Source organism: Dermacentor andersoni, chromosome 10, assembly GCF_023375885.2.
Source record: "Dermacentor andersoni chromosome 10, qqDerAnde1_hic_scaffold, whole genome shotgun sequence".
NCBI lineage: Eukaryota > Metazoa > Arthropoda > Arachnida > Ixodida > Ixodidae > Dermacentor > Dermacentor andersoni.
In genome coordinates this window covers 9,433,584-9,459,993 of record NC_092823.1, presented here as the reverse complement: position 1 = coordinate 9,459,993, position 26,410 = coordinate 9,433,584, and the positions used below count along the sequence as shown (strand labels likewise).

Here is a 26,410-nt window from a genome sequence, read left to right as displayed (position 1 = left end):
TGCTTTCTCTCTATACATGGTTCTAGGCAATACTACGAAGCCACCTATCTTATCTGCCTGCAAAAGGCAGAAATCATTATCCTTGAAGAAATTAACTAGAAAACGTAAAGGGTCTTTAGAGCAGTTCTGTTCAGTCCGCGTGACACTCTTGGCAAGGCAGTTGACTCCGTCCAAAAGGCAGCGCTCCCTATCTTCTTGTGGGGCCTTCTTCGCCATAGCCCATAGCGAAGCTGCCCGTATGACTGAGATATGGTGGAATTGGAATTTGAAATTCATTCTTAGAGCCATGGCAAAACCAAAAGCGCAGGACCGTGTAAATGGAAATCTTACAGTTATGGGACGTGCCTCCATTCCTTCCAACATTTCAAATGTTCTTCAGAAAGGCCCTAAGTTTGGACTTGAGCCATTGGTCCCACCCCACGAACTGATGTCCTTAAACAGGGCTATGGCGAAGAAGGCCCCACAAGAAGATCGGGAGCGCTGTCTTTCGGACGGAGTGAACTGCCATGCCAAGAGTGTCATGCGGACTGAACAGAACTGCTCTAAAGACCCTTTACGTTTTCTAGTTAATTTCTTCAAGGATAATGATCTCTGCCTTTTACAGGCAGATAAGATAGGCGGCTTCGTAGTATTGCCTAGAACCATGTATAGAGAGAAAGCAGCACAGGCGGTGAACAAAAACTTTGTGATTGTGAAAAAAGCTCAATCGAGAATTAAGAGCAAAGCGATTAAGCCAAGTCAAGGCGACTAAGCCAAGTCATCGCGGTCGGCGGCAAGTTTTCGTCGCACTGAGGACCCCTTCAAGCCATGGAATGCTTCCGTAAATAAACGTTCACGACTGACTAGTTCTTCCGATTCGTCGTCCCAATTATCTCTTCGTGGCCGTACTTTTGTAAAGCTTCATAATGGCCTACGCATTGTAGTAGCTAATTAAAGCAGATTTCAGAGGCGCCGCTGATATAAATATTGAACGCACTGCTCGAGACAATGCCGGAAAAGTAATCTCGACAGAAAAGCCGTGCCGTCAGTAAAGCTTGGCACCTGCAACTGATCACACCGGCGTGAAAGAGCGCGTATCACCGTAGCCGCCATTGTGGCTACTTGCCTTATGTTGGCTAATATCGAGCAGCGGTGGACATGGGTGACATGCACTAATATGAAGGATAAGGTGAATATATGCAAAACAACAAACGGAACGGGCCTTCGTTCCTTCTCAATGCCGTGGTTTAATACCCGACGGCCGTCCGTTGCTGTGCGACAGCGCCATGTGCTGGATTACTGGCGATGCACGGTCCCCTTCGTCGCGACCGTCAGCACCAGAGTAACCGAACGGCGCACTAGAAATTTATCAAGCGTGGTAAGGCCCCGCGAGAGAGTGAGGGCGAAGTCTGGCGTCACTCGGAGCACTCTCGCCGTCAGCGCGCGCAGCGCGATAGCAGCGCCCCGGTGTGGCCCCGCAGCCGCTCCGGCCACCTAAGCCGTGGTCCGTTTACTTTTTTGGCCGATAGTACGTGTAGTATGTTCAAGTATAAACCCCTTACAAGTGATCTTGCACGCGACAGCGACAGCGCTACAAGCGAGGCGATGGCTGTCGCGTTCACACGTCGTGTGCAAGCCGAACTCCACGCGAGCGACGGCTTTGAGCGACGACTTCCCGGAATGAGGGCAGCAATATACGCGCAGAAACTAGCGTGACGAATGCTTTATCAATTTAAGTTAATGTATTTTACTGAAGAAGGAGCATAAAATATTTCTGAAGCTCTTGCACTAGGTTCTTATTCTTGGACGTGTAAAATTCAATAGTTTGCTCGTTCCGTGCGACAAACAGCAGTATTTGAGTTATGTACATCCAGTTTCGGCTTCGAACAATTGGCTAGTCGCTCATAGCATTTCCGGGCGACGAGCGACGAGTTCTAGATTTCTAGAAACGAGCGATCGAGCGACAACACCGAGCGATTTGTTCAAGCGACGGCCCGTTTTGTCGCTCGAACCCGTCGCCCGTCACCGTCGTGCGCAATATCGCTCTCGTAGAGTTTGGACTTAACGCCGAACTCCTCAGGGAAACGCAAGATCTCGAAAATTTCCACGACCGTCTCAGCGAAATGCCACCAAACTACTTTGCACCGTGCTTCGTGTGTAGCGGCAGCAGTCGGTCCGGACGAACACCATTTTTGACGTCGCGAGGCGCCCGACCAATCACAGGCGGAAACGAGGCGCGCGAGCTGGGCGTGTCTGCTGCTGCACTTTTCGTCGAAATAAAATATGTTTGCGCTTTCTTTCACTCAATTTGATGCGATATTCGAATTCAGAGGGTTGAAAACCACGGCGTACTGCTCTTCACTCATTTTTTCTGGAAAACCTTTCAGCTTCCCTTTAAGAAAGCAACGAGCGGAAAACCGTGCCACGGGAGCGTTGCCATGCTGTGCCCTACGCATTATTCTTCGCACTACTCTCTTCACGCACAGAATCGGCGTGTTCCATATAATCTAGACAGAGGGCACAGCGCGTACGATCGCCCGCTTAGAGAGCACGCAGTTTTCTCGGGGAAACGCCGACGCTGCACCATTGACACCGTTGGCAGCTGAACGAGACAGCTGACAACGCTGCTGTATCGAAGGGGCCTCCGCTCGCTGCCAAATTAGCATACCAGGGAGAGGCCTCGGAAGCTAAATAATGAGCCTGCATGACAACGCAGAAAAATACACACACGTAAGCAGTCGCCGTTCATTTCCGGAAGCGCCGGCGACTGGCCGCTTTCGAGAACGGCGACGCAGCGACAGCGCGTCGTCGCTTCTAGGTTTTTGTGTATGCCCTGAACCAAATGGCGAATAACTTCTTTCAAATCTGTATGGCTAGAACTGAACCACAGAAGTAGTTTTCTTTATCCTAATGGTTACATTAGCTTCAGTTCAGTCACTCAGGACCACCAGCAGAAGAGGCACGAACTGGGCGGACGCGATAAGCTTAAACTCGGCTGAACGCAATCGGCGTCGGTTCGAATGGCGAGGGCCGAATTTCCTGCCGACAACACTTGCCTCCCATGTCCGCCCACACAGAACGTAGCCTTTCGCGACGGCAACTTCTCACGCCAAACACTTGCTCCTCAGCTCACTCCTTGTCGTTGGCCATTTATTGCCAGCATGCTCTGCGTATACCTCCTTTTACGTCATAGCGCAGTATGGCCAGTAGATGAGGACCAGGCAAGGCAGATGTTTCGAGGGAACAAACGCAATCCATTTCTAAGAAATCTGCGCAACTTCCAAGCCTTATATTTTGGGAAATGAGGGAAGCGTGCAGAAGGACGCACTCATGAAATTTCATTCCGATCCGTTCAACTCGAAAAATCGCCGCAGCTGGCCTCTTTAAGGGAACGGTGTTAACGATGCACGGAGAAAAGCAAACACCCTTTATGAAGTTATGGTGTTAACAAAAATTTCGGTACGTACCTTGCGAGTACGGCGAGCAGGAGACGACGTCTTGCGGCGAGAAAACACGCTTCACTTTGTTGTTGGTGGCGATGCGCAGCCTGGACTCCAGGAGGGCCATCGATGCGAATGCGTAGCAGCTACCGCAGCCCCCTAGTGGTGCAGAGACATCACGTGACACACTTGGCTGACTCTAATGATTGGCGACAGTTAATTTTTACATTGACGATGACAAGAAAGGCGCTTTGCTTGTGGGAGATGGAAACTTCCGTCTACGCCAGAATTACGCGACTATCTGACTGTAAATATACAAAAACAGGGGAACTGAGAATATGAACACGACGAAGACACACTTAATCAAACTAAATTGTTGGACACGTGCCTTAAACGTTTGTCGTCACAGGGCTCGTCTGGCATACTCAGCCTATTCTGCGAGGATGCTGAGACGAATTTTCCTTTATTCGGATGACGCTTTTAATCATTAAGAAAAGACATTTTAAAAGTATCCCGAATATATCACGGAATAAATGTTTTCACTCTGAATATTCTTTGTCTGGGAGCCTAGATCCTCTCGTCGACACTGACGGCTAAATTGCTCAGCCGTAGAGGAACTTCTTTCAAGGTGATTTTCTTCGTAAATTCTTCGTACGTTATACTTCCTTTTTACTTTTTGGATTACTCCCCAATTTTCATGCTGTTGTGACTAAACATCTTCTTTTAATAACATCGGACTCTTGGCTAATCCCGCGCACATGTACGTACCATCAGTAAAGAAAAACCAAACCAAAGCACACACAGTGCTATACTTTCAATAAGCGTTGTTTGTGCCGGTAAAGAGCATTTTTATAGCGTCCTTCATTACAACAGTGGCAGGATAACCAGGCGCTAAATAATGCTCCCGAATGATCGCGCGACTAACGCCCGATGCTGGTGGTCAGCACAAAGAAAGCTTAGCAATGGATTGCCCGTACAATGCTACTTGGGCAGCTTAGAATCTATGCGGTATATGTGTAATACTTTCTAGCGATAATCTTTCGTCAGGTACAGTCACGGCTCACAACAAGACAAGCATTATACGTCTCGCACAGCCTGCACAATCAGGTCGCTGTCTTGAGAATATATACTGCGCAGGCGGCAGAAATGCTATCTCGCGGCCACCGACTATTCGTGCATGTGCACAGAAAATAAAGATAGCAGGGCGTGTAGGGCGTACAACCTCGGCCGTGACTTTGTGTCGATGCTTTTGCCGATGCTATTCCCTTTCGCGCTTTGCCAGTGGTAAACGTGACAATTCCGCCCGCGTTATCAACGGGATCAGACAGTCGTGAACGGTGAGTGATAAGGGTGACATAAAGCCGAACGGAAGGCCCCATTACAAAATTGCGGCCCTGATTATATATCTCGCTATAGAATTTGTGACGACGTTAAAGGGCCCCTGAATCCATCTGAGCTGTAGTTTCTCTCTCGACTTGGTTGCCTTACCGTATGCGACCGATCCCTTCCTCACCGCGCACTTCTCTAGTAGACAGGTGGAGACTTCATTAGCTTAAACGCCGCGCGAGCGCTCTTTAAATAAAGCTTTGCACCCGCTTATCTCGTCGCCAAACTATACATCGTGAAACTTGGCGCTACGCAAACGGGGACAGAGAAAGACGCACAAGGACGAGCGCTTTGTAATAACTAGGTTTTATTACTCGGAGACATCAGACTTAAGTACCCTACAGATCTGCGCAAAACATTGCATATAGGGCACGCATAGGGATCACGCCAATTGTCTGGAAATTTATATATATGAGGAAGGTAGGAACATTTCTTTAACTAACATAGCAATGGATGGGTGACTCACAGTGTCTAGTTTTAGCCGTGAAGTCGCATCCATAAATTTCCGCGTTACATTGGCACATACCCGACTGACAGTTATTTTTTTACTAATTTCGCGATGGATTCCATTCTAACTTTATGATTTTTACAAATAAATATCGATCGTTCAAAATTGGCGCGTTCTATACCTCCTCGCGCCTGCGCATTGCACGCGCAGGCGCGAGGAGAACGCGCGCGCCCTCAACCGGCACCGCCCGGACTCATTGACGGCGAAGCTCGTCGCGCTACCAAGTCTCCGTCGAGTCACCCCCTCGATTCGCTTGCTTTCAATTCGACTCGGTGACTTTCCGAACGCGCCGCCGCCGCACAGGCAGCGCGAAACGCGAGGTGAGCGCGAGGAGGGGCGAGGGCGTGCCAGAGGTCCGTACTCAGTGTATGTGCTACCGATTGGTAGCGTATACTGTAGTCATAAGAGAACGAATGTTGAACAAGCGGACGCTTTTAGCCCGATGACATCTCGTGTGTGACGCTGTTGATGTCACGGCGTACGAAGAAAGAAAAACACAGAAAAGCCCGGAGACGAGCACGCGTTTGTTCTTTTAATTACCAGAATTAAAGGGGCCCTTTAAAAAAATTTCGCATATAGCAGACGCGTCTCGAGGCGAGCATTAGAGTGAAAACATCGATATTTAGGTAGAAGTGGCTGCTGACAAAAAGTAAAACCGCAGCGAGCTTTTGCACTGAATTCATGATCTCTGTTTTAAACGCTTACTGTCCAATACACTAATAATATATCGCATTGCTCTATAAATATAATACACTAAAATGGCCTTAACAATAAATCGACAATACGATCATTGAGGAGACGGCTCGAGTGAGCTTCGTGATGCTTCGTATGCCAACTTCTGTTTGAAACTTACTTCGCCGGACAACAAACGAGGCCCCTCGAATCGCGTGATCAGATCCGCACGAATCGCCATCAGTACGACCGAAGCCTTAACGGAACGAAGGCCGCTGATATTTGATAGCTTGAAGCGCCAACAGAGAGTTGGCATTGGCGTCCTTACCTGTATCCATGTGCGCCTTCCGATTGGCAACCTCACAGTAGACCGCTGCAGCGCAACTCCAATCCACGGAAGAAGGAAATAAACTAGCTACGACAGAGCAGTGCGTCACGCAGACAGCCTCGGCAAGCAAACGCTCCATGAAGCCACGCATGCCCTTTGCTTTTCCCGTCGCAATGTCGGCCCAACACGTAGAGGCTGGGCGTATTGCTTAGAAGAACTTTCTGCGGACCTAGATGGTGCTTACTTGAGAAATATTTCTAAGGCGTAAAGAAGAGACGCGCAATATAAGGAAGGTCATATACAGGACAGGCGCTAAACTGGACGAGAACGTTTGGTTCAGGGTCGTTTTTAACCGATGCACACTTGTTCGGCAGCCGTATACCGCAGCTCTGCATGCCGAGCGGGACCACAAACTATTCCGCTCTCTGACGTTACGATCACGTGTTGGACCGACTCGCTTGGCTTCACTGGTGCTGCACAATGCTCTCGCCTAATTATTTCGTCCCCGCACGCCTCAATTTTACCTGCATTATACCCCCTACATGTGCTTGCACAACCCTCCGCTCTAAACCCACTAGCCGACCGCGACAAAGATTACGTCCGAAGCTATCCTGCGGTCCATATAGGCGGCCCGCTAAAGAAGCCTGCAGGCGAAGTCCTGTACTAAGGTGTCGGGGCCTGTCTTTCTCTCTAATGACGCGCTGTCCCCATCTGTCTCTATGGCCTTCGTCCGTTTTTTCAGCAGTGTCACAAAACGCTGCTATCGATTCACTGTGCTTGGCTTGAACGAACCCTGATTGCGGACCGGCGACACGTAGTTGACACCGCTGACGTTCCTCCAGTCGAACTCCTCCGGCAGGGCACTGGCCAGCTTCCGCTGCTCCTCGGTCGCTGGTGCTGGTGGCGGGGTTCTGAAGCAAAGACGTTATCTCCTATGCGAGCTCGTCACGTCCCCTAGAGGATCTGCACTATATTCTCAGGAAGTTTTAGCTCGACGCCAATCAACTACAATTCCGCCTATTCAAATAATACATTTAAAACGTAGAAATAATTTCGTGAGAAAACTGCCACACCCATTGGAAAGAAATTTTTCGCATTCGAAAGAGAAAGATCAATTTTACTGACTGTAGAAACCAAAAGTACGAATTAGGCCTTGGAACTCAAAAAAGAAAAAGCTCTGAAGTTGATAACAAAGAAATTGAGACAGGGAGAAAGAGGGGAACAAATTTATTGAAATAACGCCGGTGCTCGGTTAATGCGGCTGGAGCCCCTTGGTATAAGAAACAGATATCGCTGGTCTGTAAACTACACCTGTTCGAGAACCTGAAGCATTTGATACAAAAACTTACAGCATAAGGGAAATAGGCACGATGTGTGCGAGTGTTTCGCCAGAGGTCCTGTCCACAAATTACTGGCACATTTCAGACGGTGAGCAAAACGAGAACAAGGTGGAAGCGGGAGCCAACGTTTCGACAAGTGGACTTGTCTTCGGGCTTGTCTTGAACTTGGACTCGTCTTTTCAATGCCTCGAAAAAGGCAAGTCCACTTGTCGAAACGTTGTCTCCCGCTTTCACCTTGTTCCCATTTTGCTCATCGTCTTGAATTTCCATCTCCCGCGTTCACCGCGTTTTCCCTGGTACATTTCAGAGCAGTGCACGACATACGAGTTCTGTCCGCTTTAGGCGTGTTATTACGTGCAGTGGAAATATTTGTCGTATCTTTTCTTTTATTACCGATTTACAATGTTGGAAACTTTATTCTTTTTAATTTCGAGAACCTTTTAACACTGCAGCTGACGCCGATATAAATTGTGCGCTTTCCATATTCACAAGATCCTAACTTTCTCTTTTAAATCAAACATCGCTCATCAAGATCGGTGCAATGATCGCTGATAAATGTTTCTCTGTTTCCATGTATTTAGATAGGAGCTACCGAGGTAAAGCTTCCTCTTAAGTTAACCTCGCTTAAACTGCTAAATGTAAAGCTGTGTCAGTATCCGGTCGTCCTTACTCCCCTGTCTTTCCTCAGGAAGTCGCGGTCAAGCCCACAACCATATCCGTCGTACCTATAGACGTCACTGTTTAATCCATGTCGTCACGGCGGGCTGTTACGGAAATGGCTGCGGCCGCCTTCTGCTTTTTTGTTTTTGCTGGCTTATCAAACCTCATTTCATGGCATGAGAGTATTTATTTTGGTACTGTAAAAGCGTAATTTACTAGTACAGCTCGACTTATTTTTTTTAGCGCTTCTTTAAGACAGGCATACTACATCAAAAAGAATCCCGAGGCATTTATATCGGCGATATCCGTTTGTGTCCCTGCGCGCCTCTGAACATCAGTTATTCCATGTTATGTTAGAGTAAGCTTCCAGTAAGCTTACCATTAAGCTTAAGTAAGCTTACAGTAAGCTTAATGGTAAGCTTCCACTGGAAGCTTACCATTATCATTAAAAGGAAAGGTGTACAATAAATGCATTCTACCGGTGCTGATATATGGGGCAGAAATTTGGAGACTGACAAAGAAGCCCCAAAACAGGTTAAGGACCGCGCAAAGAGCGATGGAACGAACAATGTTAGGCGTAACGTTAAGAGACAGGAAGAGAGCGGTGGTGGATCAGAGACCAAACAGTGATAGCCGATGTTCTAATTGACATTAAGATAAAGAAATGGAGCTGGGCAGGTCATGTAATGCGTAGGTAAGATAAGCGGTAGACCATTAGGGTTACATAAAGGGTGCCAAGAGAAGGGAAACGCAATCGAGGACGACAGAAGAGCGATGAAATTAGGAAATTCGCAGGCGCTAGTTAGAATCGATTGGTGCAGGACAGGGGTAATTGGAGAACGCAGGGAGAGGCCTTCGTCCTGCAGTGGACATAAAATAGGCTGATAATCATGATCGTGACGTTAGAGTAAGCATTTATTTGGACCATTTGGTGTCTTGTCTTATTTGTTGTGGTTCCAGTACGCGAACGCAGTGTCACCTTTCTTTAAAACCGTGAGACTGTTTGCGCTGAAGAAACTTAGTTGCGATTAACGCTCCTTTCCTGTCCCGTCATTTCTTCATATTGTTTGGTGTCTTTTATCACATGACTAGTGTGAGCCAACTAGCCAATGCAACAAGTAGTGATAGTCTGGGGCCGCAGCTGGGACAACGAGACTTGCTAGAGTTGCTGTATATGAATGAATACTAGTCTTTGCGGTCTTTGTGCTGTCACTTAGTGTGTACACAGTAGTGTTGAAAAGTTAAAAAAAAAATTCGCAAAATCTATCAAGGCTTTCTAATCTGAACAACCTTCTGTCATACGTATTTAACTTTACTTTGATGTCTTAGTACCTTTTCTGTGAATATTCGCTGGACCATCAATTTTTTCAACAACATCGTCAGACGCCAAAATAACTTGGTCTCAGATTATAGTAAGTCACCTGTAGGAGAGCAACAAATTTGAGATATTTTCGGCGAGGGGAAACATCGCAAGTGGAAGCGGTGACCTTTCACTTGAAATCAGACGCTGTTTTCACGGCACTGCCGGTTCCTATCCGGACAGTTCGCTCGTCATTGGAAGAATAAAGATCTCGTTCAAAATAACGAGAAAGATGTCGAAGAATAATAAACAGAAGCAAATAATAAAATAGAGAAATTAACAAACAAGTAATCATCATCATCATCATCATTGCTAAGCGACCTTTTGCTGAATATAAAGTTTGTGAAGCTACGATGTGGCGACTTTGTCCGAGAAAGTGTTTACAACACCGGAACAAGGTGCAACGGTCCGAAAGCGTTGGCACGATGCTTCGTTCCTTAATTTTGGGTCTCCTCTTTCTGAAGCCTACTGCATTTCGGCGCGTTCATCTCGGCCGTCACCTGAAGTTCCTGTTGCGGTGACCCCCGCGGATGCTCATCATCTCGTCGAGGGTCTTGCCCCGGAAGGGCTCGTGCACCTTTGCCGTCCAAGAGCTCTGCGCCTTGTTGAGGAGCGCCACGAACTCCTCGCTGTTGAAAGGGTCCACGGTGTCGCCCACTTCACGCCTGTTCAGTGACACAGGAGTAGACAGAGCACATCAGCCACATAGGTGCGTGACGTATCAAGATTGAAAATTGGGTAAGTTGGTACCGATCCCTCTTCAACAGCACCCCTTCTGAAAGGAACAAGCGAAAGAACAAAGGACAGTACATGAAATGTCCTACGTTGTGTCATTTGCCCTCGTCAAAAGTGGTGCCTTTGAAGATGGATAGATGTAAAGCAACGCACGCTATCGTGTCAGCGAAAAGAATGCCGATGAATTTTCATTCTGTTTAGTGCGCTATAATGTGGAACAAAATAAAATATAAAAAGAAGAAAGAACTGACAAACATCTGCGCATTGCGCAGATGTGTGTCAGTGTCAGTGTCAGGCGGTCCGTTCTATTTTGGAACGCGTACAAGATCGCACCCCTGATTGCATGTGCGACGCAAATTGTGTAGAATTTTCTGGAAGACACGCCTACACCAGCGATCACTGTGGAACCTTCGATGACTCACGTACGAAGGCCGACGTGCTTGACCGGCAGATCAGATTTTCGATGATCGCCGTCCGTGTGCGGCGCAATCACCGTTCTTTGAGTGTCGCCTGTTTTTGAGGGCACTAGTTCGCCCAATAGAACGCTAGTGTCGCCATTCCCAGTTTTACTGCTTTCTTCTACATCTCTACTATGCGGCAATACATTTGTTGCTAAGCGCTCCTATTTCCTTTCACTGATTGAATAAATAAAATTATATGCGCACTTCTCTTGCATCCGCGCAGACGAAGGTGTGAACCACCTGCTCTTCCAGTGCTCAAGACATGAAATGCAATGCGAGCACTTGGTGCACATTTATTATTATTAGATTGACGACCATACACCCTGAAAGAGAAAATGCCGAGTCCACGGCCAACACTGAAGTTGCAGAGAAAAGCGCCGGTGGTTTCATAAGGTTTCTTAGCAAACACCAATATACTGTTATTATTCATGCTCGTGTGCATCTTCTGTGTCTTCCTGGACTTGTGTTCATTGACTGTATTAATGGTTTCTTGGAACATTTTTGCTACTTCAGTCATTGTTGCGATAAAACAAAGGGCAACCCGTGCCACCCAAAGGCGCCAAGCATTCTTTTAAAATCAAATCATTAGTTAAAAACAAGTTCGAAGAAGGAGGCGCGACAATTGTGTACGTTCAACTAGTGAACTATCAGTGAAGGCGCGAATCACAGCCGTGTCACCCGATCGCTGTCCCTTTCTGTGCCACGCAGTGTGCACCGGCTCGAATTCTTACCCGAGCGTCTCAGCCTGCAGTGGCTTTCCTTGCTGGACGCTGTCGTCCCGATGTCCTTCGAAGCAGGCCCAGTTGTGGCCGAGAATGTCGTGCGCCCATCCCGCCTTGGTGCTGCTGCAGAAGCTCTCGCTCTTGCTGTAGTTGGAGAAGGCGAAGTACCTGCGAGGAGAATCGAACGACGTTTCCCGAGTTGAGGAGAGGCACTTCATCGCGCATGGATTTCTCGACTTTTCAAAATTCAGATATCTATTTCAAGTTTACGTCGGTTAACTTCAGTTATTTTCATCTTAAGGACTCGAAGGCATCACATAAGGGGCGGGAAGGAGCTCAATGTCACGTGAAAGTAATAACTGCAAAAACACGTCAAAGCGCAGAAAAAAGTCAAGCATTATAAGATTATAAGACTACGGATAAAGAATCTTTGCTGCAAATACAGGCCCATTGATAAGAGAGAGTGTTAGAGCGGGGTTGAAGGTTAATATACAGAAGACAAAGATAATGATAAATAGTCGGGCAAAGGAACAAGAGTTCAGGATCACCAGTCGACCTCTAAGGTCTGTGAAGGAGCACGTTTACCTAGGCCAATTAATCATAGGGAACCGTGATCATGAGAAGGAAATTCACAGAAGAATAAAAATGGGTTGGATCGCATACGGCAGACATTGCCAGTTCCTGACTGGAAGCTTATCTTCATGATTGAAAAGGAAGGTGAGCAATCAGTGCATTTTACCGGTGCTGACATCTGGGGTAGAGACTTGGAGACTGACAAAGAAGCTTTAGAACAAGTTAAGAACCGCGCAAGAAGCGATGGAACGAAGATGGCTAGGCATAACGTGAAGAGACAGAAAGAGAGTGGTTTGGATCAGAGACGAAACAGGGATAGCCAGTATTATAATTGACATTAAGAGAAAAAATATGGAGCTGGGCAGGTCATGTAATGCGCCGGTTAGATAACCGTTGGACCATTAGGGTTACAGAATGGGCACCAAGAGAACGGAAACGAAATCGAGGACGGCAGAAGACTAGGGGGAGCGATGAAATAAAGAAATTTCCGGGCGCTAGTTGGAATCGGTTGGCGCAGGAGAGGCGTAATTGGAGATCGCAGGGAGAGGCCTTCGTCTAAAACAACAGTTATGGTGTTCCATTCCCAACGAAGTTAAATCGACGTGTTCACATTGGTGAATACGTCATACAGATTTCGAACGAAGCGCGGTTCCTCGTTGTCATCTTAGATACTGAAATAAAATTTTATGCGTACGCCCAATCACTTTTGAGAAACGTTGCATTTGGCATCCACATTATCGTCAGGACAAGAACTTGTTTTCCACATCACATCGTACGATCTTTGTATTTTGCTTATATTCATGCCCATCTTTCGTATTGTGTATCGTCATGGGACAATACGTATTCTACGCATATTGAACGTCTGCAGCGACTTTAGAATCAAGCTATGAGACTAATGACTTTCAGTCCATTTAATTCGTCCTGCAGGTCGCTGTTTCCTAAACTTAATATTCTCTCGTTACGACAACTATTCCGTCAGAAACCATCCATAATTGCATATAGGCTCATCCCACACGACATATTAATTGAATGTATTGATCCTGAACACATTACTAGCAACAACAGCACGTGCTTTAGCCTGCACAATAACCTTTTACCTGCCGTAAGGACAAATCACGACAAGTTCACAGCTCTCTTCTCTGGCATAGCAATGTGGAAGTAATTACCTTTCGAAATAAAATCATTACAAAGCGGTCATACATTCTCCGCGTGCACAAACAAACATTTCATTCAGGAATTAGGCCACAAACCAAATTCTTTAATTAACTACCAATATGTATGTCAATTTGCTGTATACATTTTGTTTTTGTATAAGTAAATATTATTATTGGTAATGCAAGGACTTTGGTCTCTCATGTGGGGTTGACTATTCTTTGTTAATATTCGTTGTTATTCTGCTTCTTCACACGCTTTCGATTACTTTTAGTGTTCTCTAAAAAAGTTAGCGTTACCATAACTTTTTGTATCAAATATCCTGTTTTAGATAATCAACTTGCCTAATTATTATTCTTCCTGCTCACACGAGCATACTTCTTTGCTGTTCTTGTATAATAACCCTATTTATGTAATGATAGGAGGTCCCCCTAGCAGTTATTTTCGAAACTCTGGGACGTTCTGCTGTAATAATATTACCATGTAACTCGAACATGACTTTGCAATAAACTTGACTTGACATGTCTACATTTGATTTACGAATATTTCAATTCGCGCGCGTGGTAATGTTGCTTCGCGTCGGGCACGATATATTTTTTCGAGCATAGGAGGCGAGCACAAACATGCAAGAGCTTTGCGTGCAGAAACATTTAACAGCAGTAATCGAAGCAACGACACTCGGCTTACACCACATCCGACCGGATTTATATCGCAATGTTCTTAAACGACGATTATACTGTCGGTCTTCCTGATCTAAGGTAAATCCAAGAGTCAAGGATAAATTACTTGAGCTTTTAAGATAAGCACAATTGATTAGTGAAACGCCGCAGCAAAAAGCGAAGGAAGGCGCAGCGGGCACTGGCTCTTCTTTTCTGCCCCTTGCGGCTTGCGCTGGTCAGTTTCATCGAGAATGTGCGAACTTGCGCAGATAGCGATTGAGATCGCCTGTCGTTTACGACCGCTCCGTAGGCTTAAACGGGACATTCGTAGGTACTGGGACCACAATACTCAACCGACGCGTGCGAAAAAGAAAGAAAGACGGGGACGTAAATAAATTCGCGTACGCGGACATTTTGAAAATCTCGGGATCTCCGAAAGGGCTCAGGTTCGATAGGATATTACGAGTGCTCAGCAGGACTGATAGCCGACAGCTGAGAGAATGCAACACGTGCAGTCCTCTGAGGAAGTCTAAATACTTAAGCTGATAACACTTGGTCTAGGCCAAATGGCTTGCTAGAAGTATAGCGATAATAGGCCTCGTTTTATCTGGCCCATTGTCTCGGTCGCTGCGTCACGTGAGCTTTCGTCTTGAAAGAAGTGCGCGCGTATCCCGACCTCAGCGGAGATCGTGTGAAGGCAGATAGTGACATCCGATCATGTAGGCAGACAACAAAGGAAGTCGAAGACATACGCTAGTGGCGCGCCTGCACAGGGAAGCCCTTGCTCGAGTGCGATAACGGCGTTCGTGATAGCGCTGTCGGATGAGAAATGTGCCCTTCGGGTGACAGTCAGCTCTATCTATCTTGGGTCATGTGTTTGTGCGTGAACCCGTGGTCATCCCGACAAATCGATAAGGTACTTGCTGCGCGAGCTTCGCACGTGAGGCCTCCATAGCGAATCAAATCTAAACGCACTAGGTGAAATCATTCAAGAAACGGCCGACAACAAAGGCGAAAATAAAGTACGAGAGCGTCTCTGCATCGACATGAAAAAATTTCTTCACGTTAATTTGAGGTCTTGAAAATGTCTTCATGTCTATGCATATGTTAAAAGACGCTTTGGTATACGCTTAACGTGTTTGTACACTGCTTTCTGCCCAGAGTAGAATTCAATATTTGAAAGCTTTATTTACACAATACATTTTATTCATTTATTACCATACTCTCAAGGCCCGAGGCGCATTACAGAGAGGAGTGGTGATTATTACAAATATTGTCTGGGATGTATGCGCTAAAGGCAGATGCAACTGCCTGATAAAGGCCCCCCTACCCCGACATTGCTCAGGGGATGGATCGTCATGAATATACAGTGCAACAATGTGAAAAAAAGAAAATAAAGAAAATGTATGCGGGAAGCAATCAAGTATACAAAAAATAAAATTGTGACACTTTATAATAATATACCATCAGTAATGCCAGAGAACAAGGTAATATTTAAACAAGCAAATAATACTGATCAGTGTAACAAAAACATTATATAGCCGATAGGAGAAAAAATTAGGAGAAGAAAAGACTAAACTAAACAGAAAAGTTATCGAGACCGTAAGACAGTTGGGTACTATTATGAGGTTAGCAAAAGATAATTCCTAACCTTTTTCTTTAGACTGTAAACAGACCTGCAATCCTGAATCATATTAGCGATTTCTCGATTATTAATTAGGAAATGAGGTACTAGGTCGGCGGGTGTCTTAGTACCAAATTCGGTTCTTAACATAGGTGTTCTAAGTAGGTTATGCCTAAGGTGATATTGTGAGTTGTCGGATGACGAAGATGTGGACAGGGTATTTGGGTCATGAATAATTTCCCTATGTGTACACATAGTCAGCCTTAGTTGGAATAGATGATCTATTGTGAGTATGCTTAGCTTGGAAAAGTATGGTGCAGTGTGGTCACCTCGTTTAAGGTTCTCTATGTAACGCACAGCAAAGCAACAGCGCGCGCATGCGATCCCATAGATGAGATGAATATATATATATATATATAGAAAACTATCAGTCATAGCTCTCGTAGTATAGCCCTCTGGCCCGTTTCCTTTCTTTTTTCTTTCAAAAGTAGTCCTATTAGGGTTATTATAATTACACGAAGGTATTTCGCCCTCGTCAGCAGCAGTCCTTGAGATAGTTATTCTGGCGGTTAGCTTCCCACGCTATGCGTGCCGCCATCGCACCCGGTTAAGCTTCTCCTAGACGCTAGAGTTATACTATGTCCGCGCAACCTTGATCGATCAGAAAGCGCGTTTTCCCCTCTTGGCCGGCGGGGACGGGAGGCTTTGTGCCGGCCGCAAAGCCCTCCACGTCTCAGTAAGGTGCCTGGTGGTGGTCTCGCGCGGACGATGCCCTCTCGGTGAGCGCATATTTCCCCTCATCTTTTAAGAGGTTCAATACTTACAAGCATTTGTCTCGCAAACCATATTTATTTCAACAAAATTTTCCACGTCTCAATAATTTCTCTCGTCGTATTCGAGTGCTGATTGCCGTGTTATAGGTTGTTAACGAAGTTTTCCCTCAAGTCTAAATATTTTAAGGCAGTTTTCCTAGTCTCTAAAGCCGCTCGAGTTCGCTCTTCTCCTAGGGCAGCCATTTTTCTAAGAAATTATGGCAACATCAGTCTCTTTCCACGTAAGTATGAGGCTCGGAGCAGGAGCTGTGGCGCTTGAAAATAGCCTGGGGCCTGATGAACCAACCGACTGAGCTATCTTTCCGGGCAACATCGAAGGGTCACGAGTTCAAATCACCTGTTATGTTCCTTCTTTTTTTTCCCCCTTTTCTTTCTCTTTTTTCTTTCTTTTTAATGTCTTTTCCTTTATTTTTTCACTGTACGGGAACCCTCCTAAAATAAAAAAAAGAAAGGTACATATCTTCAATTATGTATGGCCACACATGTGCAGGTCATAAATACCAGGTTCTCTAGCCGAGTGCCATCCGTGCGGTATAACCGAGCTCAGATTGGTCCACCTTGACTGATCAAATAGGGCACCACTGTATGTTAAATAATGCGTACAACACCTGTGGGACCCGCCGTGGTTACTCAGTGGCTATGGTGTTAGACTGCTGAGCACGAGGTCGCGGGATCGGATCCCGGCCACGGCGGCCGCATTTCGATGGAGGCAAAATGCGAAAACACCCGTGTACTCAGATTTAGGTGCACGTTAAAGAACCCCAGGTGGTCGAAATTTCCGGAGTCCTCCACTACGGCGTGTCTCATAATCAGAAAGTGGTTTTGTCACGTAAAATCCCATAATTTAATTTTTAATTTAACTCCTGCGGGGACGGTAGAGTATCCGCCTCCCGTGCAAGAGGACCGTGATTCAAATCCCGGGCCGCACAATTCTCCACCGGAAAATACCAGAAAAAAAAAACCGTGCGTTGAGAAAATTGCACAAACAGGCCTGGATTGCGGCCTGACCAGAGCCGGTAACGCACTCGCTCACGAGAGCAGGATTGGCCACCCTGGTGCAGTACTTGGCCACAACCTCCTATATGAACACAAAAATCAAACCCCGGCCCTCAGTCCCCAGCAGCTGCGAAGCAACTGACCACGGCGGCGGTCAGACCTGCGACGCTGCAGAGGATGCTAAGAATCCCTGGATCCGGACAGGCCGCCATTGGAATATGAACGTGGCAACGTTTAACGCTAGAACCTTATCTAGTGACGCGAGTCTAGCAGTGCTGTTGGAGGAATTAGAGGGCAGTAAATGGGATATACTAAGGCTCAGTGAAGTTAGGAGGCCAAAAGAAGCATGTACAGTGCTAAAAAGCGGGCACGTGCTGTGCTACCGGGGCTTAGCAGAGAGACGAGAAGTAGGAGTCGGATTCCTGAATAATAAGAACATAGCTGGTAACATACAGGGATTCTATAGCATTAACGAGAGGGTGGCATGTCTTGTTGTGAAACTTAATAAGAGGTACAAAATGAAGGTTGTACAGGTCTACGCCCCTACATCTAGTAATGATGACCAGGAAGTCGAAAGCTTCTATGAAGACGTGGAATCGGCGATGGGTAAAGTCAAAACAAAATACAGTATACTGATGGGCGATTTCAATGCCAGGGTAGGCAAGAAGTAGGCCGGAGACAAGGCAGTGGGGGAATATGGCATATGCTCTAGGAATAGCAGAGGAGAGTTATTATTAGAGTTTGCAGAACAGAATAATATGCGGATAATGAATACCTTCTTCCGCAAGCGGGTTAGCCGAAAGTGGACGTGGAGGAGCCCGAATGGTGAGACTAGAAATGAAATCGACTTTATACTCTGCGCGAACCCTGGCATTATACAAGATGTAGACGTGCTCGGCAAGGTGCGCTGCAGTGACCATAGGATGGTAAGAACTCGAATTAGGCTTGACTTGAGGAGGGAGCGGAAGAAACTGGTACATAAGAAACCAATCAATGAGTTAGCGGTAAGAGGGAAACTAGAGGAATTCCGGATCAAGCTACAGAACAAGTATTCGGCTTTAACCCAGGAAGAGGGCCATAGTGTTGAAGCAATGAACGACAATCTTATGGGCATCATTAAGAAGTGCGCAATAGAAGTCGGTGGTAACGCCGTTAAACAGGAAACCAGTAAGCTATCGCATGAGACGAAAGACCTGATCAAGAAACGCCAATGTATGAAAGCCTCTAACCCTACAGCTAGAATAGAACTGGCAGAACTTTCTAAGTTAATCAACAAGCGTAAGACAGCGGACATAAGGAACTATAATATGGATAGAATTGAACAGGCTCTCGGGAACGGAGGAAGCCTAAAAGCAGTAAAGAAGAAACTAGGAAAAGGCAAGAATCAGATGTTTGCGTTAAGAGACAAAGCCGGCTATATCGTTACTAATATGGATGAGATAGTTCAAGTGGCTGAAGAGTTTTATAGAGATTTATACAGTACCAGTAACACCCACGACGATAAGGTGAGAGGGAATAGTCTAGAGGAACTTGAAATCCCACAAGTAACACCGGAAGAGGTAAAGAACGCCTTGGGAGCTATGCAAAGGGGGAAGGCAGCTGGGGAGGATCAGGTAACAGCAGATTTGTTGAAGGATGGTGGGAACACTGTCCTAGAAAGGTTGGCCGCCCTATATACAATATGCCTCATGACCTCGAACGTACCGGAATCTTGGAAGAACGCTAACATAATCCTAATCCATAAGAAAGGGGACGCCAAAGACTTGAAAAATTATAGACCGATCAGCTTACTGTCCGTTGCCTACAAAGTATTTACTAAGGTAATCGCAAATAGAATCAGGAATACCTTAGACTTCTGTCAACCAAAGGACCAGGCAGGATTCCGTGAAGGCTACTCAACAATAGACCATATTCACACTATCAATCAGGTGATAGAGAAATGTGCGGAATATAACCAACCCTTATATGTAGCCTTCATTGATTACGAAAAAGCATTTGATTCAGTCGAAACCTCAGCAGTCATGGAGGCATTGCGGAATCAGGGTGTAGACGAGCCGTATGTAAAAATACTGAAAGATATCTATAGCGGCTCCACAGGCACCGTAGTCCTCCATAAAGTAAGCAACAAAATCCCAATAAAGAAAGGCGTCAGGCAGGGAGATACGATCTCTCCAATGGTATTCACAGCGTGCTTACAGGAGGTATTCAGAGACCTGGATTGGGAAGAATTGGGGATAAGAGTTTATGGAGAATACCTTAGTAACTTGCGATTCGCTGATGATATTGCCTTGCTTAGTAACTCAGGGGATCAACTGCAATGCATGCTCACTGACCTGGAGAGGCAAAGCCGAAGGGTGGGTCTAAAAATTAATCTGCAGAAAACTAAAGTAATGTTTAACAGTCTCGGAAGAGAACAGCAGTTTACGATAGGTTGTGAGGCACTGGAAGTGGTAAGGGAATACATTTACTTAGGACAGATAGTGACTGCGGATCCGGATCATGAACAGCAGGTTGCCATTATCCCTCAAGAGAAAAGTTTTTAACAGCTGTGTCTTACCAGTATACTCACGTACGGGGCAGAAACCTGGAGGCTTACGAAAAGGTTTCTACTTAAATTGAGGACGACGCAACGAGCTATGGAAAGAAGAATGATAGGTGTAACGTTAAGGGATAAGAAAAGAGCAGATTGGGTAAGGGAACAAACGCGAGTTAATGATATTTTAGTTGAAATCAAGAAAAAGAAATGGGCATGGGCAGGACACGTCATGAGGAGGGAAGATAACCAATGGTCATTAAGAGTTACGGAATGGATTCCAAGGGAAGGGAAGCGTAGCAGAGGGCGGCAGAAAGTTAGGTGGGCGGATGAGATTAAGAAGTTTCCAGGGACAACACGGCCACAATTAGTACATTACCGGGGTAGTTGGAGAAGTATGGGAGAGGCCTTTGCCCTGCAGTGGGCGTAACCAGGCTGATGATAATATATCTTGGTGAATATTTCTTATAATATTGGAAGTAAGCTAATGGGCCTATAATTTTTCAATTCCTTAACCTCTCCCTTTTTGTGCATTAGCATAATGTTTGCGTTCCTTCAGTTTCTTGGGAGCTTTGCCATCGATAGACGCTTCGTATAAAGAGCCACCAGTTTTTCAAGCATTACGACTCCTCCATATTTGATTAAATCGACTGCTATTCCATCTTCTCATGCCGATTTTCCTCGTTTCATGTTTTGCAAGGCCCTTCTGACCTCATCGCTAATTATAGGAGGAGTTCCTGTATTCTGTTCTTTACTGTTTTCAATTGAGGTATTTTGACTCCTCTGGGTGCTGTACAGTTCAGTGTAGAATTCTTCCGCTGCTTTTACTATATCTTCGAGATTGCTGATATTACCCTGCTTATCTTTCAGTGCATACAGCTTTGTTTGTCCTACGCCAAGTTTAAATTCTTTCTAACTGATTTCAGGCTGTGTCTATTCATTACGGCTTCTGCAGTCTATCTCACGCTATAGTTTCGAATATCCCGTATTTTCGCCTTGTCGATCTATCTATCTCTTGTCGATTCTATCTTATCTCTTAGGTTGGACACTTTCATTCTTTGTCGTTTCTTTATTATGTCCTCTGTTACTTGGGAGAGCTTGCCTACTGGTTGCCCTGGTGCCTTGCCTCCCACTTCAATTGCTGCCTCTGAAGTCAGCCTCGTTACGGTTTCATTTGTTACCTCTGTGTCATCGTCATCATCTCTCTGTTCTAAGGCTGCTTATTTGTTTGCAATTACCAGCCTGAATTTGTCTGCTTTTACCCTTACTGCCTCTAGGTCGACCTGTTTCTTCTATACTAATTTTGCTCTTTCTCTCTTCAAATCGAGGTGGATCCTAGTCCTCACTAACCTATGATCACTGCACTTTACCTTACCTATCACTTCTACATCCTGCACTATGCTGGGATCAGCAGAACGTATGAAGTCAATTTAATTTCTTGTTTCACCATTAGGGCTGTTCCAGGTCCACTTTCTGTTGCTAGGCTTCCTAAAAAGGTGTTCATTATCCGAAGCTTATTCCTTTCTGCTAATTCTACCAGCATCTCTCCTCTAGTGTTCCTAGAATCGACGCCGTAGTTGCCAATCGCTTGTTCACCAGCCTGCTTTTCCCCCACTTTTGCATTGAAGTCTCCGATTACTACAGCATACTGAGTTTGCACTTTTCTCATCGCTAATTCAACATCTTCATGAAACTGATCTACTTCCTCATCATCGTGACTGGATGTTGGAGCGTAGGCTTGTGTTACCTTTAATCTATACCGCTTATTTAGTTTGATTACGACTACAGCTACACTCTAATTAATGCTGTAGAATTCGTCGATGTGGCCCGCTATGTCCTTATGGATTAGGAATCCTACCTCGTATTGTTTCTTATCTAGGAGACCTCTATTGTAGAGGACATTAGCGGTTTTTAATTCGGCTTTCTCAGCCATCCATTGATCACGTGTGGCGTGTGATGCGAAACGGGCGAGAACGACAGTAACATTGCAAGTTTTTGGCGACAGTGTATGCACGCCTTCGACTTCGGAGCTAATCAATCCACGAAGGCTAAGCTTAGTTGCTAAATTATTCAGCTTCACGAGCAAATTTTCATTCTGGGTGGCAGGTAAGCCATGAGTTTCAATATTCTGTGGCCTGCTCTATTGCTCTTCCTTGCTTTTGCATCTCAAGAACGTTCATGCTCGTGTTAGATGTCCCGACGGAATCGGCCCTTTTTTTAAGGGCGGCTATTTAAGCTGATTGCTCTTGCATTTCAACAAGCACCGAATCATATTGATCAGACAAATGCTGAACAGACAGCTCCAATTAGTCCACTGTATTCTTTAATATTAGCAGTGCATCTATCTTGCTTTGTATGTCAGGTATTTGGGCCAGCTTCTTATTAATTTCAATAACTATTTTCTTGTAGGTCAATTTATACACGCCAGTGTGGCTCTTTTCTCCACGTACCCTTCGGGCCGCCAAAACAAGGTATGTCTCGCACTTTTATAGTTTCCATGGGAACACTTCCATGGTAACACCCGACCATGCTCCCAGGTGACGGCAGCCATATTTGCATTCTGAGCACGTTGGATATGTGTCACTTTCTAGGAGTGGCTCAAAACAAACTACGCAGGCGTCGGACTCGGACATATCAAATTGAGAAAAAATGAAAGGCTCACGGTAACAGTGGTGGTTGAAAGGAAGCTATAATGATCACCACAGGAAGCTGTTGCAACAGCGGCGATGGCGTCCTTTTCATACGAAGGTTTTTTCACGGTTACGTAGATTCACACTGAGTACCAACAGCACCATTCTACGTCCTACATAATGGTTCCACCATTAAGGACTTCGGCCGAACAATGTCTTGAAGCCCATTGTTCTCCTCGCGATTTCGTCCCTTCCTGCGAGACGACTTGACAGACCACCGACGTTCTGATGAACTACAGCCTAGCGCCGCAGAAAGCCGCCGCGGCGAATTAGAACCGAATGGTTTCCTGGAGTTTGCTATTACTGACAATGTTGTCTAGTGGAGAGCCAAGTATCAGTTTTCGGTGCGACCGTAAGCTATACTGGTGCGCACGCTCAAGGTTATACGCTCGAGCGCCTTGTCCAGCAAGGTGTGTGCTATCGTATCTCCCATGGGACAACTTCACGGTGCTGCTGTGATCCCAGGTTGTAGGCGATGCCACCACCTCGCCACTCTATCAAACCATATTGTTTACCTACTATAGTGAACTATGGGGCTACGACCGTTCAGCCACCCTGGTAGTTACTGCATGGACTTGTCTAATCTTCGCGCATGTGGCACATACTGAGTGGCCAAATAAAATAAAATAAAGTAAGTCAATGAATCCAGTAAGCCTATTTCACCATTACACTGTTGGCGTGCTTTAGGGATGCCCGTGAGCCGATATTATACGTTCACGTGTTAAGTTATCTTTCTTTACACAGAAGTACGCACACTTGGTCAGCATGCAAGGGTTCTCCGGTACTCCCATACGATGCACAAATAACGTTTGTATATATATATATATATATATATATATATATATATATATTTATATATATAGTAAGGAAGCAGAAGTGCGCCGTGCAGAGCTCCGCAGCCGGATCGCCAATGCTACTGAAGTGGGGCTCGGGCTAGACGCTGTCCCTGGTGTGACTGGCTAAGCCTACGCTGTTGCGTCTTCTTGTCCGCGTCCATCGTGCCGTCCACAGCCGTGTCGGACTTCTTTGCCATAATTGGTGGAGGTTTGCTGGGTGTCCTGTCATCCTGGAATTGCGCAGCCGGACTCTCTCTGCCATCATGACCACCGCAAGCGCCATGAGCTTACGACCGCCTGCTGCCCAGTCCTCCGTATGCCCCGGCACACTCCGTCAGCGGGACCCTGCCATGTTCAGTGGCACTGACGACCACGACGTTGATGACTGGCTCTCATCATACGAACGCGTCAGTCTGAACAACAAATGGGATGACATCACGAAACTGACCACCGTCCGTTTTTACCTCACCGGAATTGCCCACTTGTGGTTTCGGAACCACGAAAGCGAAGTCCCAAGCTGGACGGTGTTCAAGACAAAGTTCAGCGAGGTCTTCGGCTGCCCTGCTGTTCAAAAGCTTCGTGCCGAACAGCGTCTGCAGTCGCGCTCTCAGCAGCGTGGTGAGACCTTTAACAGCTACATCGAATATGTCATCGATCTCTGTAAACGCGTCGATGCATCCATGACTGAGGGCAATAAAATGAAGCATATAATGAAGGGTATCGACGAGGACGCATTTCAGATGCCCATTTCAAAGAGCCCCTCTACTGTTGCACAAGTTATTGAACTGTGCCAAAACTATGACGAGCTCCGCCGTCAACGCAGCCTCACTCGCCGTCCTGTTCCCCATCAGGAATCGTTGTCCGGCTTGACCTCCCCTATTCAAGATTCCACCCTCCTCTCGCAGATCATGGCTTTCGTACCGGAAGAAGTAGCTCGCCAGCTCTCCCTCATTTCCAACCCGCCGGAGTCAAGTTCATCCCTTAGTCCGACCCTACGACATGTTATAGAAGAGGAAGTGTCCGAGGTCCTTCCTCTGGAATGGGCGCCTCAACTCACCGCCCCATTGACTTACGCCGACGCCGTCGCACGACCACGACCGCCGACCTTCCGGGCTCCGCCTCCGATGCCTAGCCCTGTTTTTATCCCCATGCCTCCACGACCTCCAGCCCATCGAGCAATTAATCCCTGGCGCACACCGGACAATCGGCCCATCTGCTGTTCGTGCGGTATTCCCGGACACGTTGCACGACTGTGCCGCCGCCGTCCACTTCATCCACGTGACGACCCACGCACAGCCGCGTACGACCATCCGTTGTCCTACGCTCCAGACCGCGATTTACCCCTTCCGCGCCCAAGCCTTCGCTCAGTTTCCGACCGCCGTTCTCCTTCTCCTCGTCGTCGTTCGCTCTCCCCGATGCATCGACGTCCCTCTACCGCTGACACGGAAAACTAAGTGGCGCAGTTCCCGAAGCAAGAACTGCGTCATCGTCACAACGCTCAAGCCCTCTTCTTTCACCGCCCGACGTTATTGATGTCGCTGTTGAAGGTGTCTCTGTGCTTGCCCTCATTGACACAGGTGCCGCCATATCTGTAATTGCCGAAAAACTATGCCGCTCAATACGAAAAGTCACGACTTTCTTCGGTCCTTTACTCCGCACGGCCACAGCAACGGAAAGTCCAGCCGGTGGCTGCGTGCACCGCGAGACTTGAAACTCAAGGAGTGCTCTACACAGTCGAGTTCGTCGTTCTTCCCCACTGTTCCCACGATATTATTTTAGGTTGGGAATCTCTCTCCCGTCACCAAGCTGTTATTGATTGCTCCTGTGCAGAAGTCGCCTTCTCTTCGCTTGGCAATGCCATATCTGATGACGTTTTGCTTTGCTGCACCAAGTTGTCCCTCACTGACGACATTCATATAACTCCACACGCATCCGTTGTGGCACCTGTATCCTGTTCCGTTGCCTCCGACTTTGCCGTACTCTTCACGCCTTCCACTGCTTTCGTTCACCGCCACCTCTCACCACTCCCAACTGCGCTGCTTAGCCTTCGCTCAGGCAAGAAGCACGCCGATGCCGATGCTCTTTCGCGCTCTCCTGTCCACGGCCACATTGTCAGTGTGTCTGTCCTAGACGACCCACTTCTCCCATTCGCTTCTGTCCACATGGCTTTGGAGCAGCGCAAGGACTCCTGGATTTCATCTTTGATAGATTACATCTCTAATTCACCTACACGCCCACCATCCCGAGGGTTACGCCGACAAGCTTCGCACTTCGCCATCCGCGACGGAATTGTCTATCGCCGTAACTACAGTTCCGACGGCCGCTAATGACTGCCTCGGCAGCTCCGCACTGATGTATGCGCCGCTTTCCACGCCGACCCTCAGTGCGCAAACGCTGGTCTCTTTAAGACCTACACCATAGACTACGTCATAGGTTTTATTGACGTGGTATGTACACATTTGTGCAAAAGTACATTCGCTCTTGCACAGAATGTCATCGCCGGAAGCCTGATCCTTGCCGCCCTTCTGGACCAATGCAACCTTTGCCATGCCCTTCGCGACCCTTTGACCTGGTTGCAATAGACCTCTATGGGCCTCTGCCATACAGAGCTGCTGGCAATCGCTGCGTCATTGTAGCTGTAGACCATCTCACTAGGTATGCAGAAGCGGCCGCTCTGCCAGCCGCGACGGCTCGTGACGTTGCCTCCTTCAACGCTTCGTTCTACGTCACGGCGGTCCCCGCGAACTCCTGAGCGACCGTGGCCGCGTCTTTCTCGCCGATGTCACTCAAGAACTTCTCGCTGAATGCCTCATTATTCAACGCTGCACCACCGAATATCACCCGCAAACAAACGGATTGACAGAACGCTTTAACCGAACTCTTGGCGACATGCTTTCGATGTATGTCGCCTCCAACCACACCA

The 26,410-nt window shown here is 46.8% G+C and overlaps 1 protein-coding gene across 1 annotated transcript in view; it reads right to left on the bottom strand.

Annotated features, from left to right (window-relative positions):
* The window catches only part of LOC126519698 (dipeptidyl peptidase 1-like), an 83,360-nt gene that overhangs the window by 10,873 nt on the left and 46,077 nt on the right, over positions 1–26,410 (bottom strand). The window contains exons 3-6 of the mRNA XM_050169059.2: positions 11,601–11,759; positions 10,174–10,338; positions 7,106–7,224; positions 3,447–3,578 (exon numbers count right to left, since the gene is read on the bottom strand). Coding sequence (XP_050025016.1) covers positions 3,447–3,578; positions 7,106–7,224; positions 10,174–10,338; positions 11,601–11,759 — 575 coding nt within the window. The remainder of the gene's footprint in view (positions 1–3,446; positions 3,579–7,105; positions 7,225–10,173; positions 10,339–11,600; positions 11,760–26,410) is intronic.